Here is a 22,928-nt window from a genome sequence, read left to right on the forward strand (position 1 = left end):
ACTACTGTATGTTGTTTTTTTCACTTTCAAGGCCTCACTATCCTATGAAGTCTTCATATTTTACTATTCAATGACGTGTTTTGATGTTTTTATGCTTTATTATACTATGTCGTTTTTTCACTTTTTTTGCCATCCTATAATATGTCGTTTTTATGCCTTACTATATTATGTCGTTTTTAAGCCTTTATATACTATGAGGTTTTTATGCCTTACTATACTATGACAATTTTATGACTTTTTATGCCACAGTATACTATGACGTTTTTGTGACTTTTTATTCCCTACTACATTTTTATTCCCTACTACACATTTTAATGCCTCCTTTAGTATGCCTCTTTTATGCCTCCCTATACTATGATGTTTGATTTGCCTTAATATATATAGACATTTTTATGACTTTTTATGTCGTACTGCACTATAATGTTTGTATGACTTTTTATGCCTCACTATAGTATGACGTTTTTATGCCTTAATATACAATGACATTTTTATGACTTTTTATGCCTTACTATACTATGATATTTTTGAGTCTTATTATACTATGACGTTTTTATGACTTTTAAGCCTTACTATACTATGACTTTCTTATGCCTCACTATACTATGACATTTTTATGACTTTTTATGCCTCACTATATAATTACCTTTTCATAACGTTTTATGCCTTACTATACTATGACGTTATTGTGACTTTTTATGCCTTAGAAATTATTTTGGAAAAAAGTTTTTTGCTGGATTGTCAGCTTTTGTATTGTTTTATCTGCAACTTTTATCTTTTCCTCCCTGCAAGAGAGGTATAATGCACCGTAAAGCCCTTATAAACATCTTTAAATATATATATATACTGTATATATTTGTACAAATATACATAAATATGTATATCTAATCTGATCCATTTCTTTGGACCATATCAATTTTAGTTTAATGGTTTATTTTCATAGATTGAGTAACAAAAACTAGTTAAAGTGATCCTTGTAATCAATAATACATTCATTCTCTCATGATGACATAACTGACTATTCATATATAAAATTAATACACAGACAGTATTTCATTGTTGTAATCACATTTTAAAAGATGCTTCCAGATTTTTCTTAGGAGGGTATTTGGGTGTATACCTTTGTTTACAGTATGTATATGGAGATTTTTATGGACTGTAAAGTACTGCTCCCTGACCGCGCATGCGCAAGTAGTAAAGCGTGTTGTAGGTCTCTATGACGACGGGTCCATTAAACCTTTTAGGGCTGCAGAGGGAGTAGAAGCAGATTATGTGCTCAAGTGTTGTTTCGCAGACTGCCAAGCACTATGTGGGCCAGTTAGATGGAGAAATAGTCACCATACAACCCGGCTGGATGTCGTCTTTCGCCGCTTTTAACTTAACAGGAGTACTACGCAGGGAACAGCTGGTGGTGAGTTTAACAGCCTTGGTGCCTCAGTTTTTACTGCTATCTATTCCAAATAGACAAAACTTTGATTTATATGAGTCATATAGGCGTAGACTCTGCTCCACAGTTCACTGTCCTATTTATCATTTCTGTCTTGTTTATTTTTATAAACCACAGAGGTATAAAAATAAATAGGATTACACAATCTTCTTGTGTTACATCCTGCCTTGCAGCCAGTTTAACTGGTTGTTACAACAGAAATGCAGATAGAAAAACTACAGTAAGCATAACCTACGTGAAAGCAGATAGGGAATATGTGTGACAAAAAACAAGCATAATAGTTTATTGTCCACCCTACAGTACTGATTGTGGTCCACTAGGTGGCAACCAAGCGCACAGTTAACCCATAAACAAACTGTGGTGTGGTGGGGCTGCTATTAATGGATGAGTTTATGTGATTTTACTTTAGCTTACATAAATTAGCCCCATCTATAGTTGGACTGAATGCAATTGGTGTCACAGTGATGAAAAAATTCAACTGTTCTTCAATGCTCTGTAACACAATAACTAAACTAAAAGCATAATTTTTGCAAAATATTTGCCTTGAAATTTGGTTTATGTCATACTATTTTGATAATCCATTTAGAGAGAACGTGATGGGACATGCTGGCCTTCGCTGTGCTGCAGAGTGTTTACTGTCTGTCAGTTTAGATTCTCAGTTACACAGGTCATAGGATATCCAACACTGCCACTCATCCCACATACATCAGTGACTGTACTCACAGGTAGACAGTACCAGATATGTTTACCTCTCTGGGCTGTTCACACTTTGATTAAATTAGGTCACATTGGAGTGGTAAACAACTAGGGACTGTGGTCACCACAATGTAATACAATATATATGTGTACATCAAAGTGCTGATCAATTTCAGTTAAATTTACTTAAAAGTATTTATTGTAACTACTGTTTTATAGTTGGCTATTTACTATATCATGCACCTCAACAATAAAATTCATGGCACAGTTTTTTATGTAGGTACATTTGTTTAAACATCATCACAGAAGACACAATAAGACTTGATTGGTGGAATTTGAAGTCAGTGCTATACTTCTGGATATACCAAGATGTCAAGGTTGTCATTAGATAAACCAGACAATAAAAGACTACACACCTTGGACTGAATGTTCAATTCCTTGATTTTAACCAGAGTGGCTGAATGGTTTGAATGACGAAAACATATCTACCAGATACATACAAAAAATGTGAGTTTGTGGCTCTACTTGCTCTATGTTAGAGAAAACAAGATCCAGAACTTTTCTGGCCAGTAGATCTGGTTTAGGACTGAGTGGCTGTTGTGACTTTTCTTAGGTCTAGCAGCTAGTGTGGCAAAAATCATACCTACATTACTCTGATCTTCTCCCAGTGGTAGATTATGAGTGAGGTGGTTTGCACAAGGTCCCAGGAGGAGTATGAGGATGACTTTGAGAAGGATCTGGACTGGCTGATCAGTGAGGAAGGCCGGAGTGAGGACCAGGTAAGTCAGGCCTCACTGTGCAAATTACGATTTATATGAGACCACTGGGCAGACTGATTCGATCTCTTCTTTCTGCTTTCACTCTGTTTTTTTTTTTTTTTTTATCACCCTGCTTCTTTGTTTTATTTGATCTACTTACTGCAGGCTGGGCGATGAATGGGTCCCTGACCCTGCTCTGTGAAAGTGTGACAGTGAATAGTGTTGAGTTACCTGACCTGGCACATCTCACTATTTGCATGTGAAACCTGCTCTGTTGACATACAGTGACATACTTTCACTGTGCCACTGCTGGATGCAATATTGATGAACATACTTACACATGGCTGTTATCACACTAGCACACCTATTACCTGCTAGGTATTGATGCTGCTCATTCATTTACATCCAAACAATGAATGTAGTGTGCCTCTTCCTTTTCCACCCCACAGGGTCCTGACTACGATGACATTGAGGCAGACATTGACAAAGAACTGGAGGAGGATGAGAAACAGCAAAGAATGAAACGAAAGGAGAGAAGCTACAAAGAGGAGAAGAAAGGCAACAAAACAGAGGAGTTAGAGGAAGATGAAGAGAGGTGGCCTTCACCTATGGAGCCCTTGGAGTATGACTCTGACAGAGACAGCCCAAATAAGTCATCACCTATAGTCCCACCTCCTCCAGGGATGGATGACCAGACAGATGAGGAGAAGAAGTACATTCTGGATAAGATCCAGCAGGCAAACCGGGAGCTGCAGGACCAGGAAGCTCCAGATATGACGAGGCGCAGGCGCCTGCATTTTAAAGAGACGCTGGTGGACCTGGTGGTGCCCCCGCTGCAGTTTGGCAAAAGCAGTGAGGTGGAAGGGGGAAACGAGAACAAGGATAGAGCAAAGGATACAGAGGTAGAGACTGAAGTGTCAGGGAAGCTCTCTGAGCTAAAGCTTTCCTTGCGGGAGGAAAGAGTAGGATCTGGAGGATCTGGCAGGGCTGGGGAGAGCAGTTATGGAGGGCAGGAGGTAAAGGAGGGCAGAGTCCTTGTAGAAAAAGATGGAAAGTTTGACCTGGTCAGCTTGAAAGAGGTGGAGAGTCAAGGACTTCTCCCTCCTATCACAAACAACTACAACGACTACTCCCGCTCGTCCCCACAGACTGTGAGCTCCAGTAAGATCCACAGTTCTTCCTCTTCCTCCTCTCCTCGTTCTCGTGCCGGCTCTTCCCCCTTCCAGCAGGACTTTGATCACCTCCGGGCCCCCAGACCTCCATTGCAGCCCAAGAGCAGGCCCAGCTCAGCCAGCCACAGCCAGAGAGGGAGCCAAATGAGAGGCAGCAAGCGGCGGGTGCAGTCAGCTACTGGGACGCCCTTCCAGACCACCTACACCCTCTCCTCCCAACAGAAAGAGCTGCTGAACAGGATTCAGGAAAGGAAGGAAAAGCTGGCTAGAGAGGTAGGAAAGAAGTGATACAGTTGATCAGTAGTTTGTAAATTCTGTACAACTAAAATAGTACATTTTTCAACAAATAACAGAATTGCATATGCATCATATTTATATTTCCACTAGTTGATAATTACTTAAATCAGGTTTTTAATCACTCTTGTCAGGCAGAGCAGATGAAACGTGAGGAGGAGGAGCAGAAGAGGCAGGAGAACGAGCTGGCGTTCAAGGCCTGGCTGATGAGGAAGAGAGACCAGCTTCAGCAGGAGAGAAGGATCCAACGAGCTCAGGAGATGGAAAAGATGAATTCTAAGGTATGGCTACGAGGGGGCACACCAGCCTACTAAAACACAAAAATACACTTTATATAACTTTCCAGTTTATATTTATACAAACATTCAGAAGTAGGCCCATCAACAGTGTATGTGGGCTACAACTCTCTGGCTGGTCATTTGAATATTTTTATTTTTCCTAGATATTAGTAATTATTTGTATTGATTAGTCAGCCACTATCCTCTCAGGTTCCTGTCACTAGTGTAATTTAATTTGTTTTCTATTTAACAAGCACTAGGCCTCAAGTTCTATAACCTACAGGAGTGAAGCCTTGATTCAGAATATCAAAGTGAAAACATAGATATTCATAAGATAAGATAATAATACAGAATTTATTTAGGTACCAAGATGTGCTGTATTCTGATTTTAGAGGGTGCACAACATTTAACTGTCAACCTATTGTTACAAAACAGAAATAAAAATATTATCCACAATATTTTAAAGTTAACCATTACATTTTCAACCACTCTGTACCTGGCTTATATAACACAGCATTTTATATATTCCATACAGAGTGCACAAAAACATATATGATTAAAAACACTTTTTTACTGTATTTATTACAATACAGGTAAGGAAAAGAAACCTCTGCAGAGATAGTTTTATCTGGGGTACTGACAATGGTTTATTTGTTATACCCAGAAGAAGAAGAACTTGGTGTCTGTGCTATCGTAAACAGACCAGCAATCCTACAGACTCAAACCTCACTCACATAAAATTTAAGGAAAAGCAATTTATAACACTAATCAGAGCCATTCAAAACATTGCATTATGAATGTTTACTGTCGTTTGAATTTTATTAGCTAACTGCATTCATTTCTACTTCTTCACACAGAGAGACTCTTCACAGAGTGACTCGGAGGAGGCCTTCAGGTTGTGGCTTCAGAGGAAGCAGGACCAGCAGCAGAAAGAGAGACAGCTGGTGGAGCTGAAGAAGCTCGAGGAGGACAGTGGTTATTTCTTACGCAGCCGCGAGGAGTGTGAACGTGCCTTCAAACTGTGAGTTAATTCTTATCCTTTTGGCTTTTTCATTCAAGGCCTGTAGTAATAAACCCTTAGATTTTTTTTGATGAATTACATAACCATTATTACATTATTGTTTTGACATTTTCAACTAATTATGAAGTAACCTTTTAACCCTTTCAAATCAAATAACATCACGATTTATCATCTGGCATTTTTTACCTCAACCACTCAAATAATTACACATTGCACTGAGGAGACTCATCTTTCCTGACCTCTGTTGGTATTCAGTTGAAATTGCAGCTTACATAAAGGTCACTTGTTGCTCAGTTGCTGGTAGTAGCACCTACTGTCCTCATTCAGTGAGCAGGCAAAAAATCCCAGCAAGTGTAGGAGGAGAGAGTACTTACAGAAATTACTGAAATGACCCACTGGTCACAGGCTCAGGGCCCAAAGGTCCACAGGGCCTCGGGGCTGGAGGCTCTGTTTGAAGTGACCGCTTGTAGTAGTAGTTGATCATAAAGACCAACTAAAAGTAGAGGGTCCTGAAAATGTTTTTTACTCTTGATCTTGATGTGATCCTTTTTTAATATTAAATATATGACATTAAAGCTGCACAGCATACTGAAGCTACAGTAATATTTCATTTAAATACAGTGAAATTAGTAAAGCAGTTTCAACCAGTATAGAATAGCTCTCCTTTAAGAAGATGTGGAATATCTTATGGTTTTCGTTTAATGATTTTGTATAAATACTGAATACTTATACTAAAAGTGGGCTTTTACATTTCTGTGCCCAGGTATTCAATGTGATCTGGCAATACTTCACTTTATATTCTAACATTAAATTTGGTATCAAAACCATTTGTTCTAACATTCTTCGTCCTCAGGTGGGTGAGGCGAAAGCGGGCGGAGAAGCGAGCAGAGCAGCAGGCGGCTCGAGAACGCTCCCGCAGGTTAGTGCTGGAGGAGCGGCGAGCGAGACGCATGCGGGACCTACTGTGTACTGTCAATGAAACCAAGCCATTCAGATTCACAGAGCAGCTGGCCTACCGCTTCTGAACCGCACACACCCACCATGACCGCTGAGTTCACACAGCATCACCTGAAACTGGATTAGATTCCATTCAGATGCTACAGATCTGTTCATTTAATTACAGTCTGGACAACACAAGAATTGGTGTGAAACATAATACATACATTATTCTGTCTGTAGTTGTTGCTAGGGTTTTGTTTTAACCTTTCTATTTATTTGCTGTTAAAGCACATTTCTTAAAAACAGCTTACCGCAGTGACCTCTACTCAGTGTGAAAAATATGTGTGATAGGTGAATGATTTTTTTTTTGCTGTATTTACAGGCAGGTGCACTTTAATTTAAATGGAGCTCTTAACAAACTGCAGTGATGTGCAGCTTAAATACAAGGGCAGAACCATTTCTAACTGTATGCCTTTGATCAGAGAGTATTTGGTTACATATATATATATATAATACAAGGATACTTTACTTTGTAAGAGGTTACATGAACTGATGTAACTGTAAAGGAATTAAATATATATCTTTAAGAAGAAACTACTGTTATGAATAATATGAATAAAATCATTTTTCAGTTTTAGTTGAATGAATGAAGTTAAATGTTATGCTGAACAGTAAAACATGAAAAAATAAAACAAAAACACACAACTGAATATAGATTTAGAATATTTTTAATTTATAGGCATGTACACATACATTTTTGTTTGCTACAGCATTTCAAAATAAAACATCAGTGAAACAAAAGTGGCCAACCTCATAAAACGACAGGATTAAGTTTCTGGTTAGCATTTTAAATGTATGCAGAAAAACAAAGCTACTCTTTGTTTGTCTCTTTCCGTTGGATTTACAGTGCACGACTCGGCCTATCATCTGTATCATCAACACAAATATCAAGAAATAAAAGACCTTAACAAATACGTATGTATTCCTTGAAACAGGAATGATTGACATCTTTTATGAATAAAAGTTCATCATATTAAATGCAGACAGTTACAACTGCAGCTGTCTATTATTAAAACCCATAAATAAAAGTAAAACATAAAACATAAAACATACATACAAACACACACACACACACACACACACACACACACACACACACACACACACACACACACACACCACGTCCTCATGTCAGTGAACATGTAAACCAGTATTCTGCTCTGTGTGCCCAGTAAGGAGAGGAGTGATTTATCACAACAAAAGGAAAAGTGAACAAAGTAGTGACAGAAGACATTTTCAGTTTCAGACTTGACACACAGAGGACAGAGTGCATGATCATTAAATATTCAGCATATTTCGAACATATCTCTTTGTTTTTGTTTTTTTTGTTTTTTAAAAGAGTTTTTTAAATGAGTGTTATTTGAGACTCAGAGATACCCAAATTAGAAAAAACAGTGCACTGCCTACTTTGAAAATAATTATTACTGGCACGGAAAAAAAAAAAAAAAAATAAATAAAAATAATAGCATATGTAACAATATCATTTGTGAAGATCAAATCTAATGTTATCTTGAACTACTGACCATTAAAATAAACTATTTTTTAATAAGTGTACATTGTGTTTTTGAATTACGCCCACTGAATACTTTGACCAGAATAAGAACAAGTAAAACCCAAAGCAGAACAGTGTCTGCTGTTCTTCTCTTTGGCTTCTTCACAGTTCAGTGAGACAACAGGTAGAAACAGTCTTCAGAGAAAACACCAAGTACAAACAAGACAAAGTGAATCAGACTTTTTCTTAACCCGAGGCTGTCACTGGAAGGAAAGACAAAGAACCAAAGGTAAACTCAAGTACTGGTGTGTAAAGAAACATGAAACAAAACAAACATACAACACAAAAATGTCAATATTATTGATCTTGCACTTCAAACAGTACAAAAATAGAAATGTTCTGATCCAAAGGTCATTCAATAAATAGTTAAAATATATAGAAGGATTTGATTTTGGGGGGGGGGGGGGGGGCGGCAAAGCTGTTTTTTTTCTGCTTCTACAGTTCATCTTTAGGGTTAATGCTGAGGCCCTGTCCCCACACAGACTGTGTGTCCAATGCCTGGATCACCTCATCCGCCTGCAGTCTCTCCTAGGGAAGAAAAAAAAAAGAGGGAGAAATTAAATTAAGGAACATCTGGAATAGCAAATGATAAAGAGGAAAAATGAGTTTGATTTTCAAGGAGAAAAGTTTTAGGCATTCCTTCCGTTCAAATTAGTCAATGTGATGTGGAATAACAGTTTCAAGTCTCTCACCAGTGTTCACAACTAACACTAGAATTTGATTTGGGCACACAGTGAATCTATGGCCTCTTATTTATATAGCAAGGGAATATCTTTGACATGTTTATGATTTGAAAAGATAAGCTTTGATTATTTAAGGCTGCCTTGTCCAGAAGACTGAATGGATCAACAAGGCTGCCCTGACGGCTTAAGGAAATTATGTACGCAAATCCTTGTCTGATTAAAGGAAATTCCCTTCATAGCTCACAAAAATTAAGAACTAATAGTTGAAACTATAATGATAACAACAACTTGTATTTGAGCCAAAACTGGAATAAAAATTAAGATGAACTTAGAGTATGACTATTACTCAGGGCCAACACTGCTGCAAAAGTACTTTAAATACATCAGGCGTTTACCAGTTCTCTGAAGAGTGGGTCCAGGGTGAACCACAGAGCCACAGCACACCTCTGCCCGCTGGTGACGGCCTTCACGCCGTGTGGATTCTCCCCTCCTGATGAGAAACCCACCATCCTGCCGCACCTGGGCTTCACTGATGCCTGGAGAGGATGAAAGCGATGACTGTTATCTTTGGTATTGGTGCATTGATTTGTCCTGCCAGATGGTCAAATCCTGGCTGTTTAAAAAATACACTGTCACTGTAGTAAATTGATAATTAACCTGCATAAATATAAAGCATACAGAATGGCCCAGAACTACAGTAACCAGAGCCATTTTCAAATATCTAATATAGAAGCAAATGTGAACCAGCTTACTGTGACTGTTTTAGCATCCATTTCTGTGAATATGAACTCCCCTCCTTCGAAATCTCCATTCAGATACAACAGTGCACTGAAAAGAAAAAGAAAAGTAAAGGTCAGCACAGACTCAACATTAAATGAAGGGATCTGATAGTGACCATTAATACATATCAAACTGTAAAACAGCAGCAGCAAAGTATATTTTTTTCTTTTAAGTGGCCTCATACTGTACCTGTAGTCTCTGTATGTGTATGCTGGTGGTTCCTTCCAGCATTCATTGGCCTCGGGGTCCAGCAGACAGTTGTCAGCATGGATGGGATGGCTCAGGTCATTCCTGTGGTCTTGCTGGCCTAAAAACAGCAAAACAACAACAAAAGGCAAGAAAAGCATAAATACATACATAAATAATATTTCAATGTTTTCCTTCCTGGATATTATTATTATTATTATTATTATTATTATTATACTACAACTATTCACCACTACCCTCTCATACATTATGTGTAATTTGAACCATCCATGAACCAACCATGTGATCCTTATGTGAACCATCAAGGATAGCAGGGACGTTTATTAAATATACTGTTGGTGCACTGCAGTGTAGCAGTGTCTTTCCTTAACCATCAATAAATCAAACTTTATTTGTACAGCACTTTTCATACAGGTTAGTGCAGTTCAAAGTGCTTCACAGATGACTGATAAGCTAAGAAGAAAAGGACAAATCAAGTAAGTAAGTGACAATGAGATACAATAAAATAGATTTAAAAATGACATAAGACTTTGCAGCTGAGCTCATTCTCCGTCACCCTCACTAGGAGTATCGGTTAAAGACATCATATCATATGGTAAGTATGTCTGTGTTTGTGTGTGAGTGACCTGTGATGGCCGTCCGGCACACCAGGTGTGTGTAGGAGAAGTGCAGGGTGGAGTTGAGCAGGAAGTAGGACTCAATGATGCGTCTCGCTCGCTCACTGATATCGTAGAAGAGGCGAGCGCTCCTCATTGGCACTCTGCCCTCATAGCCATACTGCAGGGAGGAGGAAACAAAGACACTCTAACATGCTGTCCAACAATAAATCAATTGATCAGCTTGATTGAATTATGACTTAGTAACTAAGTTTTAGATCCAGCATTTGTCCCCAACTGATTATCAACTGCAGGCCCAAAATGTGTGAGAGATACTAAACAGTATGTTTGTTTTAACATTAAATAAAAAATAAAATTATGTTTAGCTGTTAGTGTACCTGCAGGGTTTTAAGCACAGTGGCTCCTTCAAATTTCTCATTGGGAGTGTGTGGAGACATCCTCCCTCTGTAACCGTCTCCTGCCATGGTGACAGCCTGGAGGACAAGAACACAGCCAGAGTTCAAGTACACACACTGAACTTTACTGTCTCAGATCTGAAGAGGTGCTAAAGCTTTCAACCAAAATAAAACCTACACAACAAGTTTTATTGTTGTTCATCACAATTCCAGTGATTAAAATCCATCTCATTAATTTTGTGTAATGGCCTTACATGTGCCAGGTGCCTGAGCTCTGCACACTCTTCCTCAGATATAACATGATCCAGCAGCACCCGCTGGGTCCCGTTCAGTGCTGCAGAGTTCTGCACCAGCTGCACGCTTTCATACACCAAGGGGCCACCTACACAGATCACAGAGCAGCATTTAAAGAATGCAGCATGTTATGTCAACTATGGTGCGCAGAGAAGATTTAAATGCACACTAATGACTTAACCATAGCAGTTAAACTCCCCATTCCCCTTCAGCTCTGGTGGCAGTGAGGATTTACCTTCATTGAGTTTCTGTGGAGCAGCAACAGTGACGTTCCTCTTCTCTGAGATGGGAACATACTCCATCCATCCGTCTGTACCGGAGGGAATCCTGACAGAGCAGGGAACAGGAAACATGTTTTTGTTGTGCGGGGACGCAATCATGATTTCAATCTTTAAACTCGCAATAAGTAATTTTTTGGCCACTTGGAGACAGTGAGACAAAGCTGTGAACAAAATGCTGACATATTATCCCCCTTTGAGTTAATATGGTGAACTTGCTAAAACAGTTGCCTATTTACACATCCAGCAGATAAAGAGCAACCCCCCCCCCCCGACCCATAGCCGTCTGATCTATTGTTGGTATAAAAGTATTGATTATAGCTTTTACCATCTGGATATACAGGAGGAAAGCAATGACAGGGGAAACTTGTTTTACAGTTTTACAGTTGCAGTGATCTTTTTTACCTGTTTGAGTCGTCTCTTCCACCCGTGCTGCTCCAGTAATTCTAAAAAAAAAGAAAACGTTTTTTTTCATACTTTCAAAAATAAAAGTAGTGACAGAAAATAATTACATCAATGATACACCAGACCAGAGGGGCTGATTTGACTAGAACCTCCCATTATTTGCCCTAGAGGTAATTTTATAAATGCTGTGTACAAAAAAAAGTGAAATATGCCATGTTTGAATATGACCAGCAGGGGTCGCTGTTGAATGAGAGGACAGTGGTGCAGAGCAGATGTGCCAGACACCTGTTACGCTGGTTGGAGTCAGCCGGCAGCAGGGCCACACTGAGACTGTTACACACCCAGCAGGAGATCTGCTCTGCATCAGAGACATGTGGGCTGGCTTACCAATAACCGCCCGTTAAATTACACAATCACTTTTCATTTCAGGGTAAAAAACTGAGGATTAAAGGGCACTGGTCTGTCAATAAGTCACAGTCCACTTTGAGTTTTTAGTTAAACATGAGTATGGAACAGCAACACGCTGAGATAAAGTTGTATTCTCACCCCTTCGGTAAATTCAACACCCATTGTTTTGCTGCCAATCAGCAGCAGCTCCAGTTCCTGTTTGTGTCTCCTCAGGTACCATGCAGCTTTCTGTGAACACAAACACACACACCAAAGGCCCATGGTAAACAATTTCCTTAGTTGTTAAGGTGGCATGCTTTTGTGCTTCAGAGATATTAGCGGGAGGAAAATAACTCTAGAGAAGATATCACACATCTTAGACACATCTTCATTTTACAACATCTTCACTTCTTCTATATGGAGCTTTGTTTTGAGTCACAATCATTTTCATTTTCTCCTCTTTGTCTCCTCTGTCTTTATCTTTCATCTTTAATATTTTGTCTTTTTTGTACACCTATAAAAAGTAAGGCTTTTGACAGGCTCTCTCAAACAATTCAACTTTAAGGTAATTCTTTATGTTAACTAATACACTGCACATTTTTGCACCATTTTCATGCTCACCGTTACAGTAGAGACAAATGTTGTTTGAAGCCACTACTGACACTGATGTATAAAAGTTTAAAAATTCAATAACAATATATCACACAATATGCATTCATTATACAGTTGATAATTAAACATGCCAGCACTCAGTGGTGGACTAATAATGTAATGAACACAGTTTCTGAATTACTTTAAACTTTGGTATTTGATCCAAATACACACTGATCCCAATATATCTGTAAAAAGCTCCTTTTAGCCGATTGATCTGTCGAAATCTGGTTATGGATGATATGTAAGATGTGTACACAGTCTTGGCTTGTCTTGGCGTTTTTGTTGATATACATATGTTACAAAACTTGATTTGTCCTGTTGTATTTTTGTCTGTTTGCAAGAACAAGGTTGGAGTTGCGGGCTTGAGGTCATGATGAATCTTGAGCAGCCAACAGTAATTTTTCTTGGAGTGGTTTAAAAAAAAGAAAAGTCTTCTCTTGCATCACTCTTAATACAAATTGTTCCTGAGACTCCCGTGGGCACTCTGACATGACTTTTCCTCCTCCTCCAGTGTTCCTGAAAGGCAGGATTCTTTGGCAGGGAGGCAGCTCGGGGCCTGGCACTGAGATCTAGGGCGCTGTGAATGAGCTCCTGGAGGCTGGCGGGGAACGGACGCAGAGAGCAGAGGCAATCTGCCGGCCAACGACTGTACCGTAAAACTGACGGGGCCGGAAAGGTTCGAGGGTGAGAAAAATGCGAGTTATGAGTACAAAAATATAAACGTGAGCTGCAACGTCTCAGCCTTCAGCTTCTCTTTATCTCAAACACACACATGTGCAGTGTCACACTCGCATGTTCACACAGTCCTGCTGGGAGCCTCACTCGCTCTAATGAGTACCAGGCTTTCTAGGAAAAAGAGGTTGTGTAATTGGGACTTAAACAAGCCACTGCTGATCAGAGTTTAGGAAGGAGCAATTCTCAGTGCTGAAGACTGGGCAAATTTCATTTTCTCAGCCAGGCAGACAAATATTCAGCCTTAAATGACTCAGAGCGTTATGGGGCAAAGATATAAAGATGAGCATGCCCTTCCAAAAAATGTGTTGTAAACACAGTGGCGCAGAAAAATTTGCCTAATGCTTCCAGTTGGATGGAGAACATATACAAGTGAAAAGCAAACTTTAAGAGGCAACTCCTGCCAAGCGGCGAGTAGCAAGTTCATCCAAGAAATACAGCAAACGCCACTGCTGCCTCCTGTCTCCACATTTTCCCTCCTCACTCTCTCCTCTCTGCATGTCTTCTTTCCTTCCTTTTCTTCTGCAGTCTCTCCCCACATTCCTTGTTATAAAACTAATTATTTTTCCCCTTCCTCTATTTAGTCATCCATAGCTTGTTCAAAATTCTGCGACCAGACTCCAAAAGATCTGCTCAAATTATTACAGTTTTAGCCACATGGTGCAAATTAGTTTTAGATTCATTTTTTAAAATTGTCATTCTACCCTGTATGTTTGTGATCATCTGAACAATTTCACCTAACTATCCCAACAACTTAACTTAAATCTAAAATGAGAACAAGTTGTTGTAGTAATTGAAGCCCTGGGAAATTCGGAGCAGCTTTTTATAAAATGTCAGACAGGCTGATTCTTTTCTATTTCTTTTCTAGTTTAAATAATTTGTAAAGCTGTGTCATGTGTAGCTGTGTTCTAAAATACAGTATTAAGTAGAATCAACAAGCCATCCATCCGCAGAAACATCCTTCTTCTCCTTCTCACACTTCAAACCATCTAACCCTTTCACACCCCACGTCCCCAGAGCAGATCCTGACCTCTCGTGGTTCGCCGTTGTGTCCCAGCACCTCGCTATAGTAATCCACGTTGTCGGTCATGAACTCCTCTCCCTCGTGGAATAAAAGGTAGCTCAGCGCACACTGCAGCGCCTCCTCCAGCCTGTCCACTGCAGAGAGACAGAGAGACAGAAAGCAGTTCAAATGGTTTTTCTTCATAGTTTATATGCGGACAAACTTAAGGAGCTATAATTACACACACACACACACACACACACACACACACACACACACACACACACACACACACACATACACAAAGATGCCAGGTGCAGTTGAGCTGCCTTGGGTTTCTGCTCATTTCTGCAGAGATGCTGAGCTATCGACTAGATGGACTGAATGACCAGTGTGAGCGAAATATGGGAAATCTATCATGGCTGACATTCCAAAACCATTACTACAATGGAGCAAAAGCTGCACTCTGACATAGTGGAAACAGCACACGTTGGGAAGGATGTTGGGAATGAAGTGAGACAAACATACATCAGGATAATACTCTACTGCCCGCCTGCAATCACACATATGTAACCCAGTACACACCGTCCGCTCTTCACTGCTGCTGCTAAGCGCACACACAAACACATTCTTTATTAGCTTGTAAAGGTGCAGGGTTAACCAAAGACTTCCTGCCTTGGCTGAAGCTGAGGCAGCATATCTGCTCCTGTCAGCTGTGTTTTACCAGGTCAATAAGAGTCTGGAGATTTGAGCTCAGTCAAACAGAAAAACGTCACTGAGGATTTATTTAGGAAACTTTAGCAGCTAAAGCACAATGAGCGGCTGCTGACTGATGGCAAACGTCCAGCAGTGTGGTGTGGAGCCACTGAGGAGTGTAAAACCCAGCAGGGTCGCAGTGCTGCTGGATGTTAGAGCACTCACATTACTGATTATTGGCAAGTAGTGGCTGCCTCAGATTTCCAGTTTGGCTGCTGCAGCAAGTTCACATACATATTATGCACAATTCAGTTTATTAAAGTGAAGGCAGGAAAAGAAAATTGAGTATTGAATTTGATGGGGCATACTAGTATTTGTGCAGTAAAGTTGAACCGTAGAGTCAGTAACACCATAAAAATACACATTTTCAATGAGCACTCTACAAGCACCTTTGTAGCTTGCATGTTTTAAACTTTTTTCAACCTTTTTCAAATATTAAGGGATGTACACCTTCAGTTTATAATCCTTAAAATGTAATTCTTGGCTGATTTTGCAACACATGAGTTCCAAAAAAACTGGTGTATTTGTTTACAGTGCAGCCAAATGAACATAATGGGATAAGAGGATTCAAAGAATCTCATCGCTTTGATAAAGAAGACTAACAAAAGACATGCAACAAAGTCATTCAAAGTGGTAATACTGAATTTATGATCTCATTTCGTAGTCCAGTGCATGTTTGCATAATATCCTTTGAAAACCTTGTGCGTGCGAATGCACTTTGAATCTCATGTGGTAAAGTATTGTATAGAGAAGGGGCAAAATGCAAAAGTAGTGAGTGGCTATTGATGAAAAATGTCAGCTGTAAATAATCAATATAGAAAAGTAATTCTGAAATGAAAAAAAAAAAAAAAAGTATATCAGTCTTTTAAGTAGGGATACACACTGAGCTGTGGACCATTTCCACTTTTACAATACTTTGACAATACGCTGAGACACTCTATCAAAAAATCTTTTCGGGCTTCCATCCATTCCCACACACAGGCAAAAACGACAGACACAAACACACACCCACCAGCGGCTGTTAGGAATCACAGCCCACTCTCGGTGTGTTTGCACAGACCCAATGATCCACTTTTCTTTATCAGAGCCACGTGCTTATGGGTCATTAAGTATAATCTGGTGATCTCACAGCTACTCAGCACACCGTCCCTCTCAACTACACTCTGGTTTTGTGCCAACACTCTTGCCCAGAAGAGCTTTTCATTAATCCATCGACAATAAGAAACCTGAGGCTATCCATTCATTCATGTACACACACACACACACACACACACACACACACACACACACACACACACACACACACACACACACACACACACACACACACACACACACACACACACACACACACACACACACCTGACTCCGCCGGCTTCAGACGGTATACACCCATATGAAAGTCATCCAGACAGATACACAAACACACATCAGATAATATCAATAATACTGGATATGAATCTTCTAACAGGGTGTGGCTCATCGTTGAATGACTCTACCTGTCTGAAGCTCGTGTCAGCATGATCTCCTGAATGTGCATGTGTGAGTGTGTGCAAGTGTGTGTGTTTGGGCGTACGAGTTACGGGTGTGTCCATCTTCTTTGTTCATAATTACACCGAGCATACACAGTGCTACACAGTGTTACAGGAAAAATGACGATAATGAATTACGAAAAGGGCTGAATGTACGTCAAAGGGGTGTTTTTGAAGTAATCCAAAAAACATGTTAAAGACCTTCAACTTACCCTGGAAGTAGGCAAACTGAAGGTAGTCGTAGTGCAGAGGCAGGTAGTTCTCCATGGGTGAGAGGCGGCCTGGTCGGGTGGCGAGATCTCTGACACACTCATGTTCACAGTGCAGCATCTGAGTGAAGTGATCTGCAACATGATAGTTGAAAATCAGTTTTTAGATCATCAGCAGAACTTTGAGAGAATAAGTTGCTTCTTATGTTTTGCATTTGGATTCTTTAAGATGAGCGTTGTGCCCCCATCACCAATATAATTGGAAGGAGACAATTTTATTTTATAAATAAGTGACACTTCTCTAAATGCTACGTCGGAACCTCTGCTTTTTTAATTTTTTGGGAGGATGTACTGAATATTAGCAAATTGACACATTCATTCCAAAAATATTGATATCAACATCCACCCACAGTAAACCATATTCCCCAAACATTCAACCAAAATCAAAACAAAAAGATCTTATGCAAGCCTTGAAAAATCAGTGGTCTTTTTTTTTTCCTTTTTAAACTAAAAACATATTGTCATTTGTCCTTGCAAATAACCGCATCTATGAAATAATTTAGTTAATAGTTCAGAACAGAAAATCACTGCCAGTTCTTTACACTCAATTAAAATCCTGTGTGGTCTGGTGCTAATTTATGCAATGATGCAATATGGTCACCATTATATTATGGTCTCACGCCCACAGTCATTAATTCTCCTGAGATCATCTGTGTGATATCAAAAAAAAAGAAAAAAGCTGGAAATAATTAATTATTAAATGTCTGAAGGATCAGCAAATGAAGATCGATGGAGTGTGAGTAACAAAAACTACATGAACGCCAACATGACGTGTCACTCTACACCAATTAGCTGATAAAATATTATTCGTGTAATGTTTACTATGTAGATTCTCAATAAACACAAGAGCATATAATAATGTGTCTACTGCTGATACTGATGAACTGTATATAAACCAGATGCTGAGAAACTGGCCTTAAAGTTCGTCATTGGTAGAAAATGTCTCTTTCTTTCTTTTCCTGTTGTCCAGTTTTGGCTGAAATAAAGCCAGTCCAACATCATATGATTCCTTGTTGCTGTGAAATACATCAAATAAATGCTGTTCCCTTCATAACAGTGCAGGCCTTTCATGTCTTTGTTGCTCCTCAGGTGGTGATAGATCCTAAGGTTTGTTGATCCTTAAGGGGAGACAGATTTCACATGGTGCTACATATCATTTCCTTATGTCGAACCCTGAGAGGACAGGCAGCAGAGTGGATGATGGCACGCTTGTGTGTTTGTGTGTTGTGAGCGTGTATGTATAGTGAGGTCACTTTTGAGCAGCTGCAGCACTACCTCTCCTCACTCTCAGACACCAGAGTTGTGGTCTGTTTCAATGTCTTCCAAGAGTCTCAAGTGGAGCATGGATCTGAATTGTGTTAGGATATAATCATGGCGTAATGTAAAGCTGTTTCTGGGTCAGTGGAGCCTGTATACAAAATAGTATAACTCTATCAAATCCTTTTTCGACTCACAAAACAGAATAAATTACACTCAAAAACACACATGCATACATACATCTTAACACAAATAAAGTCTCTTCCACAGTGTTACTGGAAAATAACCCACTGATTGTAAGTAAAACAAAGCCTGGCCAAAACTAGTTAGCCATCTTTTCAGTGTTTTTGCAACCGGGCCATACATATTTGAAGCAAAGCACACTTGTCAGCAATTAAGCTGTGGTTATTGCGCACAACCTGCCTCAGTTTCCAGAAAAAAAGGCCTGACTTGTGTTAACAAAAGCAACCTTGACCAAAACTGGTGCAAATATAAATCGCCTGCTTATCATCTGCTGCAAGTGTTTTGCTGTGGATACAAATACACATCCCTCCACAACACACATCCCGTACTGTTAAAGTCAACACAGACACCTACAGTACTGGCTCCGCACCGTGTTGTAAACAAACTAAAATGATAACACATGACATGAAATGTGAGATTAGATTAGTGCCCGTTATTTATGAAGCTCATTACGACTGCGTGACTAACAATTGGTGATAAAATAATGCAGAGGCTCTTCTCTGTAACTTTCAGTTTAATGAATGCCAGTGGTTGCTCTAGAGTTGTAGTTTTCTTGCAGTGACCTCATTGAGCTGCTCTGTTCTGTGCAGGGCACAGAGAGCAGCAGAGGCAGCAGAAGGAGGGAGAGAAACAGGGCTACGGAGACTGGGAGAGATGCAGGTGTGAAGAAGAGGCAGTTAGAGCCGTGCTCCTCCATGTTTTATTCTTTTTTTTTTTTTTACTACTGCTACTGCTGTCCCGGAAGACTTTGGCAGAAGTGGCCACTCTTTCTTAAATACACCTGCACAAACTAATGTAATCCAATTGCCATACATTTTTACCTCTTGAAGCTCATACTCTTCAGGTTTTGACATTGTCAGAAATTCACTTAGATTTCAACTGTAGAGGAATATCTAATAAAATGGACACTGAGCATTAACTTGTATAACTTGAATGCTGCTTGAAATTCAAATTTATATATATTACACAAAATCTGTCAATGTTTGTTTTATATCAATGACAATAAATGCACTCGAGCTAAAAGTATGGACTGCTGGTGTGTTTGAGTGCAACAGGGAAGCTCTCAAACTTCCAAATAGTGTTGCATTAGTCAGACAAACAAACTCAAAAGATAAAAAAAAGACAATAAGTAAACAGAGACACTGTGAAAACAAAAAATATTAATTAAATAGCTTGTAGCACAGAAAATATTTGCGTAGCAAAACTTGTTTATACAAGGCTCTGAATCAGAATCTGAATGCACTGAACTGGAAAATGTTCAAATTTATTTTGTGTTTTTTTTACTGGACTGACTTCATGTAATTTGTAGTCAATGAGCTGAAACATGCAAAAATACCAGCATGTCCCTTTAAGAAAAGATGCCAAGAAAAAAAACACTGCAGTTGTCGTACTGCAGTAAGGAAACAAGGTTAAGTGAGGTCAAAGAGAGAAGCAGGAGAAGAAGAGACAGAAGAAGAGGAGGCAGGCTTGTAGTGGATTTCCTAGCTGCATCTGCATGTGATGTACTCTAGGGACTTAACATCTTAACACTCTAATGTAGGGTTACCTATTAAAACAGTGAGATTGCACACAACACAGAAAGCACAGATGAATTTGATAAGTAAAACCATAAACCCTCAAATCTGGAATACGCTCTGAATTCTTCATTCTTTTCTGCATGCTCTTTAATTTAATAATCCAAGACCCCAGTGCTGTGCCAAATCATACAACAATAAAAAAACTCACGGAAGTTTGTGGGACAAAGTCTTTCGAAATGCACGTAGGGGACATGATGTCTATGTTGCTTGCTTTTGCTTACTAAGTGTTCTGAATTTTTTTTTTGTACCACAGATTACACTGTATGAGCCTTGCTCAGATTTGTACCTTTGAATCTGTCCCGAAGCTTTCACAGTTTGACATTTATTTACACATTTTTATCACCAAGAAATTCAATCCAATGCAATAACAATGAAATATGAATCTCTGTGTTTCTATATCTGCAGCGCCAGGAGAAGCTTGGCGACTGATGTAAACAAGGTTTAAGCTCGAGTGTGACGATCTATATTTCTTTTTTAAACTTTTTGTTTTATTTTTTATTTCAGGCCTTTTTTTCACATTAAAAAGATTGTTGTGCTTTCCATGATGGTATGCAACTTAACCACTAGACCACCAAGATGCACCCACAGTTTATATTCCTAATACAACATCATAAATAAAATACATACATAAAATTAAACACAACTCACTTCTTTATGTTTTTCCATTACAAGAACTCTGCTGTGCTACATGTGTTTTAAATGCCTTTTCATGGGCAACAGAATGGTTATGGACTAATAGGAACCTGCATTGATTTCATCCATGACAGTAACTCCTTTTCTCATTTCTGTCTTTCTTATTTTCTGTACATCCTCCAGTCCAAACATGACTTTTATCCCTCATCTGCCCGCATCCAACCAGAGCCAACTTCCATCCAGTGCCAAGCCACTGCCAGGCAGATTTGATCACCTTGTGAGCATGAAGAGTTCTGTTTGGCCTTGCCTAAACCTCCCCAGGCTCTCTCAAGCACAACAAAGCCCAGCTCCAGCTCGGGGGCCATGCAGTACAGCCAGGCGCGTTGGTGGAGCAGTCACGATACTAAACGATCTCACTTCGTTCATCTTAGATTGTAAGGGACGCATCAGAATCAGGCATGTTCCGTGCTACTGGAGGATAAAACTGTTTCCTGTTGAAGTAAACCTGTTTAGTTCTTGGCTCTTACCTGATATGAGTTCATGGAGACTGTAGCGGTAGCGGAGGTGATCGTGGCCCTCAAACCTCTGCGGCCCTTGGCATAGGGCCCGACACTCCACATCTGCTTTATAGTACTCCAGCAAAGCATCCTCAAACAGAGCGATAGCCCTCTCATAGTCGCCCTTATCATACAACCTCACGGCTGCTGTGAACGAGTGCTGCATGTGGATGGAGGAGAAATGGAAGATGATGAGTGAGACTGGATCAGTATTTATGACCTTTGGTGTTCGTCCTTGACATTTATACATAAGTAAATTGCTGCTTGTTGTTCTCTGAAACAGTTAAAATACTGTAAGTAAACTTGTAGCCAGCTCATAAAAGCTTTTACAAGCCCTCTGGTGCACATCAAGTTTCCTGCAGCAGCAACGGTCATTTGTTTAGAATAAACAGGAGGACAGGAAACAGTTGCCACACAGGATTACTGCTCTCAATTGTTTTTGGATAAATCTAAAATAATGTGTGTTATATACATGAATATAGTGTGTCCAAAGAATATTTGCTTTGGACTTGAATGTTGCATACCTGAATACAAAATACAGAAAAGCTAAGTAATAAGCGAAGTCACAGAGACACAGATAAGTTAAATGATCAATAATGTTGAAAGCTTTAATTAAGGTACAGTCGGCATGAATGACAGTTTAAAATCTTTTTAAGGTAGATTTGCATTGAGCGAATCTTCCTACATACTCAGAGTATGTTTAATACTTGAACATATAGAGACAAAGGCAAAAGAGAGAAAGAGCAGACAGATACTGGAGCAGCAGACAAAGGATCCAAAACTGTTTGGCATTCAGGGCTTTACCACAGCCAGCACTGAAAGGCCCAAATGAGTTTCCAGTCGTTAAATTGCAAGGGCTATTAACACAAAGGGGCCCTTCATATAAGAGAACATCTGTACTTTTCCCTTTTGGAAAGAAGTGATGTAGAATAACGAGAATCACTAGCCAGACATGTTGGCAAAGGCTGATAAAAGATGGCCAAAGTGCAACAGGTCATTAACTGTAGCATTAACATGTAAGAGGCCTGAAAAAGGGAAAAATAACTCATAACAAAAGAGGGAACTCACTGTGTCTATTATACATCGAAACTCATCAAATCAGATTTCCTGGTTTACCTGGTGAGGCCGGGCTTCTCTGTCTACAAAGTGGTCCTCCTCAACGCCCTGCAGGTCTTTGTACTGCTCCAGGTTCTGACCCATCTCCACATGTTCTGGATTAGCCTGGAAATAGGTGTGAGCTGCCGCTGCTGCCTTGTCAGGCTGCTTCAGCTAAAGAGAAGGAAACAGAGAGGGAGGGGAAGAAAGACTTTATTAGAATCAATACCAGAACAGACATTGGCACTGTGTTTTACGATTACTGTACAACTGGTCCAATAACATATAGAAGCCTTAATAGCACAAAGATGAAACTGATGAAGTTAGTTAAAGACACGGGAGAAGTAACTGCAAGAACAA

General features: G+C 39.5%; 2 protein-coding genes across 3 annotated transcripts in view; one reads left to right on the top strand and one right to left on the bottom strand.

The window, feature by feature from the left end:
* Positions 1 to 1,211: 1,211 nt before the first annotated feature.
* Positions 1,212 to 7,574, top strand: ccdc181 (coiled-coil domain containing 181). 2 transcript variants are annotated; one of them, XM_056379190.1, is made up of 6 exons: positions 1,213 to 1,408; positions 2,809 to 2,919; positions 3,348 to 4,343; positions 4,499 to 4,645; positions 5,500 to 5,663; positions 6,517 to 7,574. In XM_056379190.1, exons 2-6 carry the CDS (start codon positions 2,818 to 2,820, stop codon positions 6,686 to 6,688), a joined length of 1,581 nt encoding a protein of 526 aa, XP_056235165.1. In that variant the 5' UTR covers positions 1,213 to 1,408; positions 2,809 to 2,817; the 3' UTR covers positions 6,689 to 7,574. The 2 variants fall into 2 exon arrangements, with proteins under 2 accessions (XP_056235163.1, XP_056235165.1); XM_056379188.1 differs by lacking the exon at positions 2,809 to 2,919 and having other exon boundaries at positions 1,212 to 1,408.
* The window catches only part of p3h2 (prolyl 3-hydroxylase 2), a 57,240-nt gene continuing 41,626 nt past the window's right edge, over positions 7,315 to 22,928 (bottom strand). Inside the window, exons 2-15 of the mRNA XM_056379187.1 lie at positions 22,590 to 22,742; positions 21,444 to 21,633; positions 17,150 to 17,281; positions 14,677 to 14,804; positions 12,420 to 12,509; positions 11,874 to 11,914; positions 11,426 to 11,517; positions 11,151 to 11,278; positions 10,879 to 10,974; positions 10,511 to 10,661; positions 9,867 to 9,984; positions 9,650 to 9,725; positions 9,293 to 9,433; positions 7,315 to 8,742 (exon numbers count right to left, since the gene is read on the bottom strand). Coding sequence (XP_056235162.1) covers positions 8,650 to 8,742; positions 9,293 to 9,433; positions 9,650 to 9,725; positions 9,867 to 9,984; positions 10,511 to 10,661; positions 10,879 to 10,974; positions 11,151 to 11,278; positions 11,426 to 11,517; positions 11,874 to 11,914; positions 12,420 to 12,509; positions 14,677 to 14,804; positions 17,150 to 17,281; positions 21,444 to 21,633; positions 22,590 to 22,742 — 1,629 coding nt within the window. The 3' untranslated portion in view covers positions 7,315 to 8,649. The remainder of the gene's footprint in view (positions 8,743 to 9,292; positions 9,434 to 9,649; positions 9,726 to 9,866; positions 9,985 to 10,510; positions 10,662 to 10,878; positions 10,975 to 11,150; positions 11,279 to 11,425; positions 11,518 to 11,873; positions 11,915 to 12,419; positions 12,510 to 14,676; positions 14,805 to 17,149; positions 17,282 to 21,443; positions 21,634 to 22,589; positions 22,743 to 22,928) is intronic.

This window comes from Seriola aureovittata, chromosome 6 (genome assembly GCF_021018895.1).
Source record: "Seriola aureovittata isolate HTS-2021-v1 ecotype China chromosome 6, ASM2101889v1, whole genome shotgun sequence".
NCBI lineage: Eukaryota > Metazoa > Chordata > Actinopteri > Carangiformes > Carangidae > Seriola > Seriola aureovittata.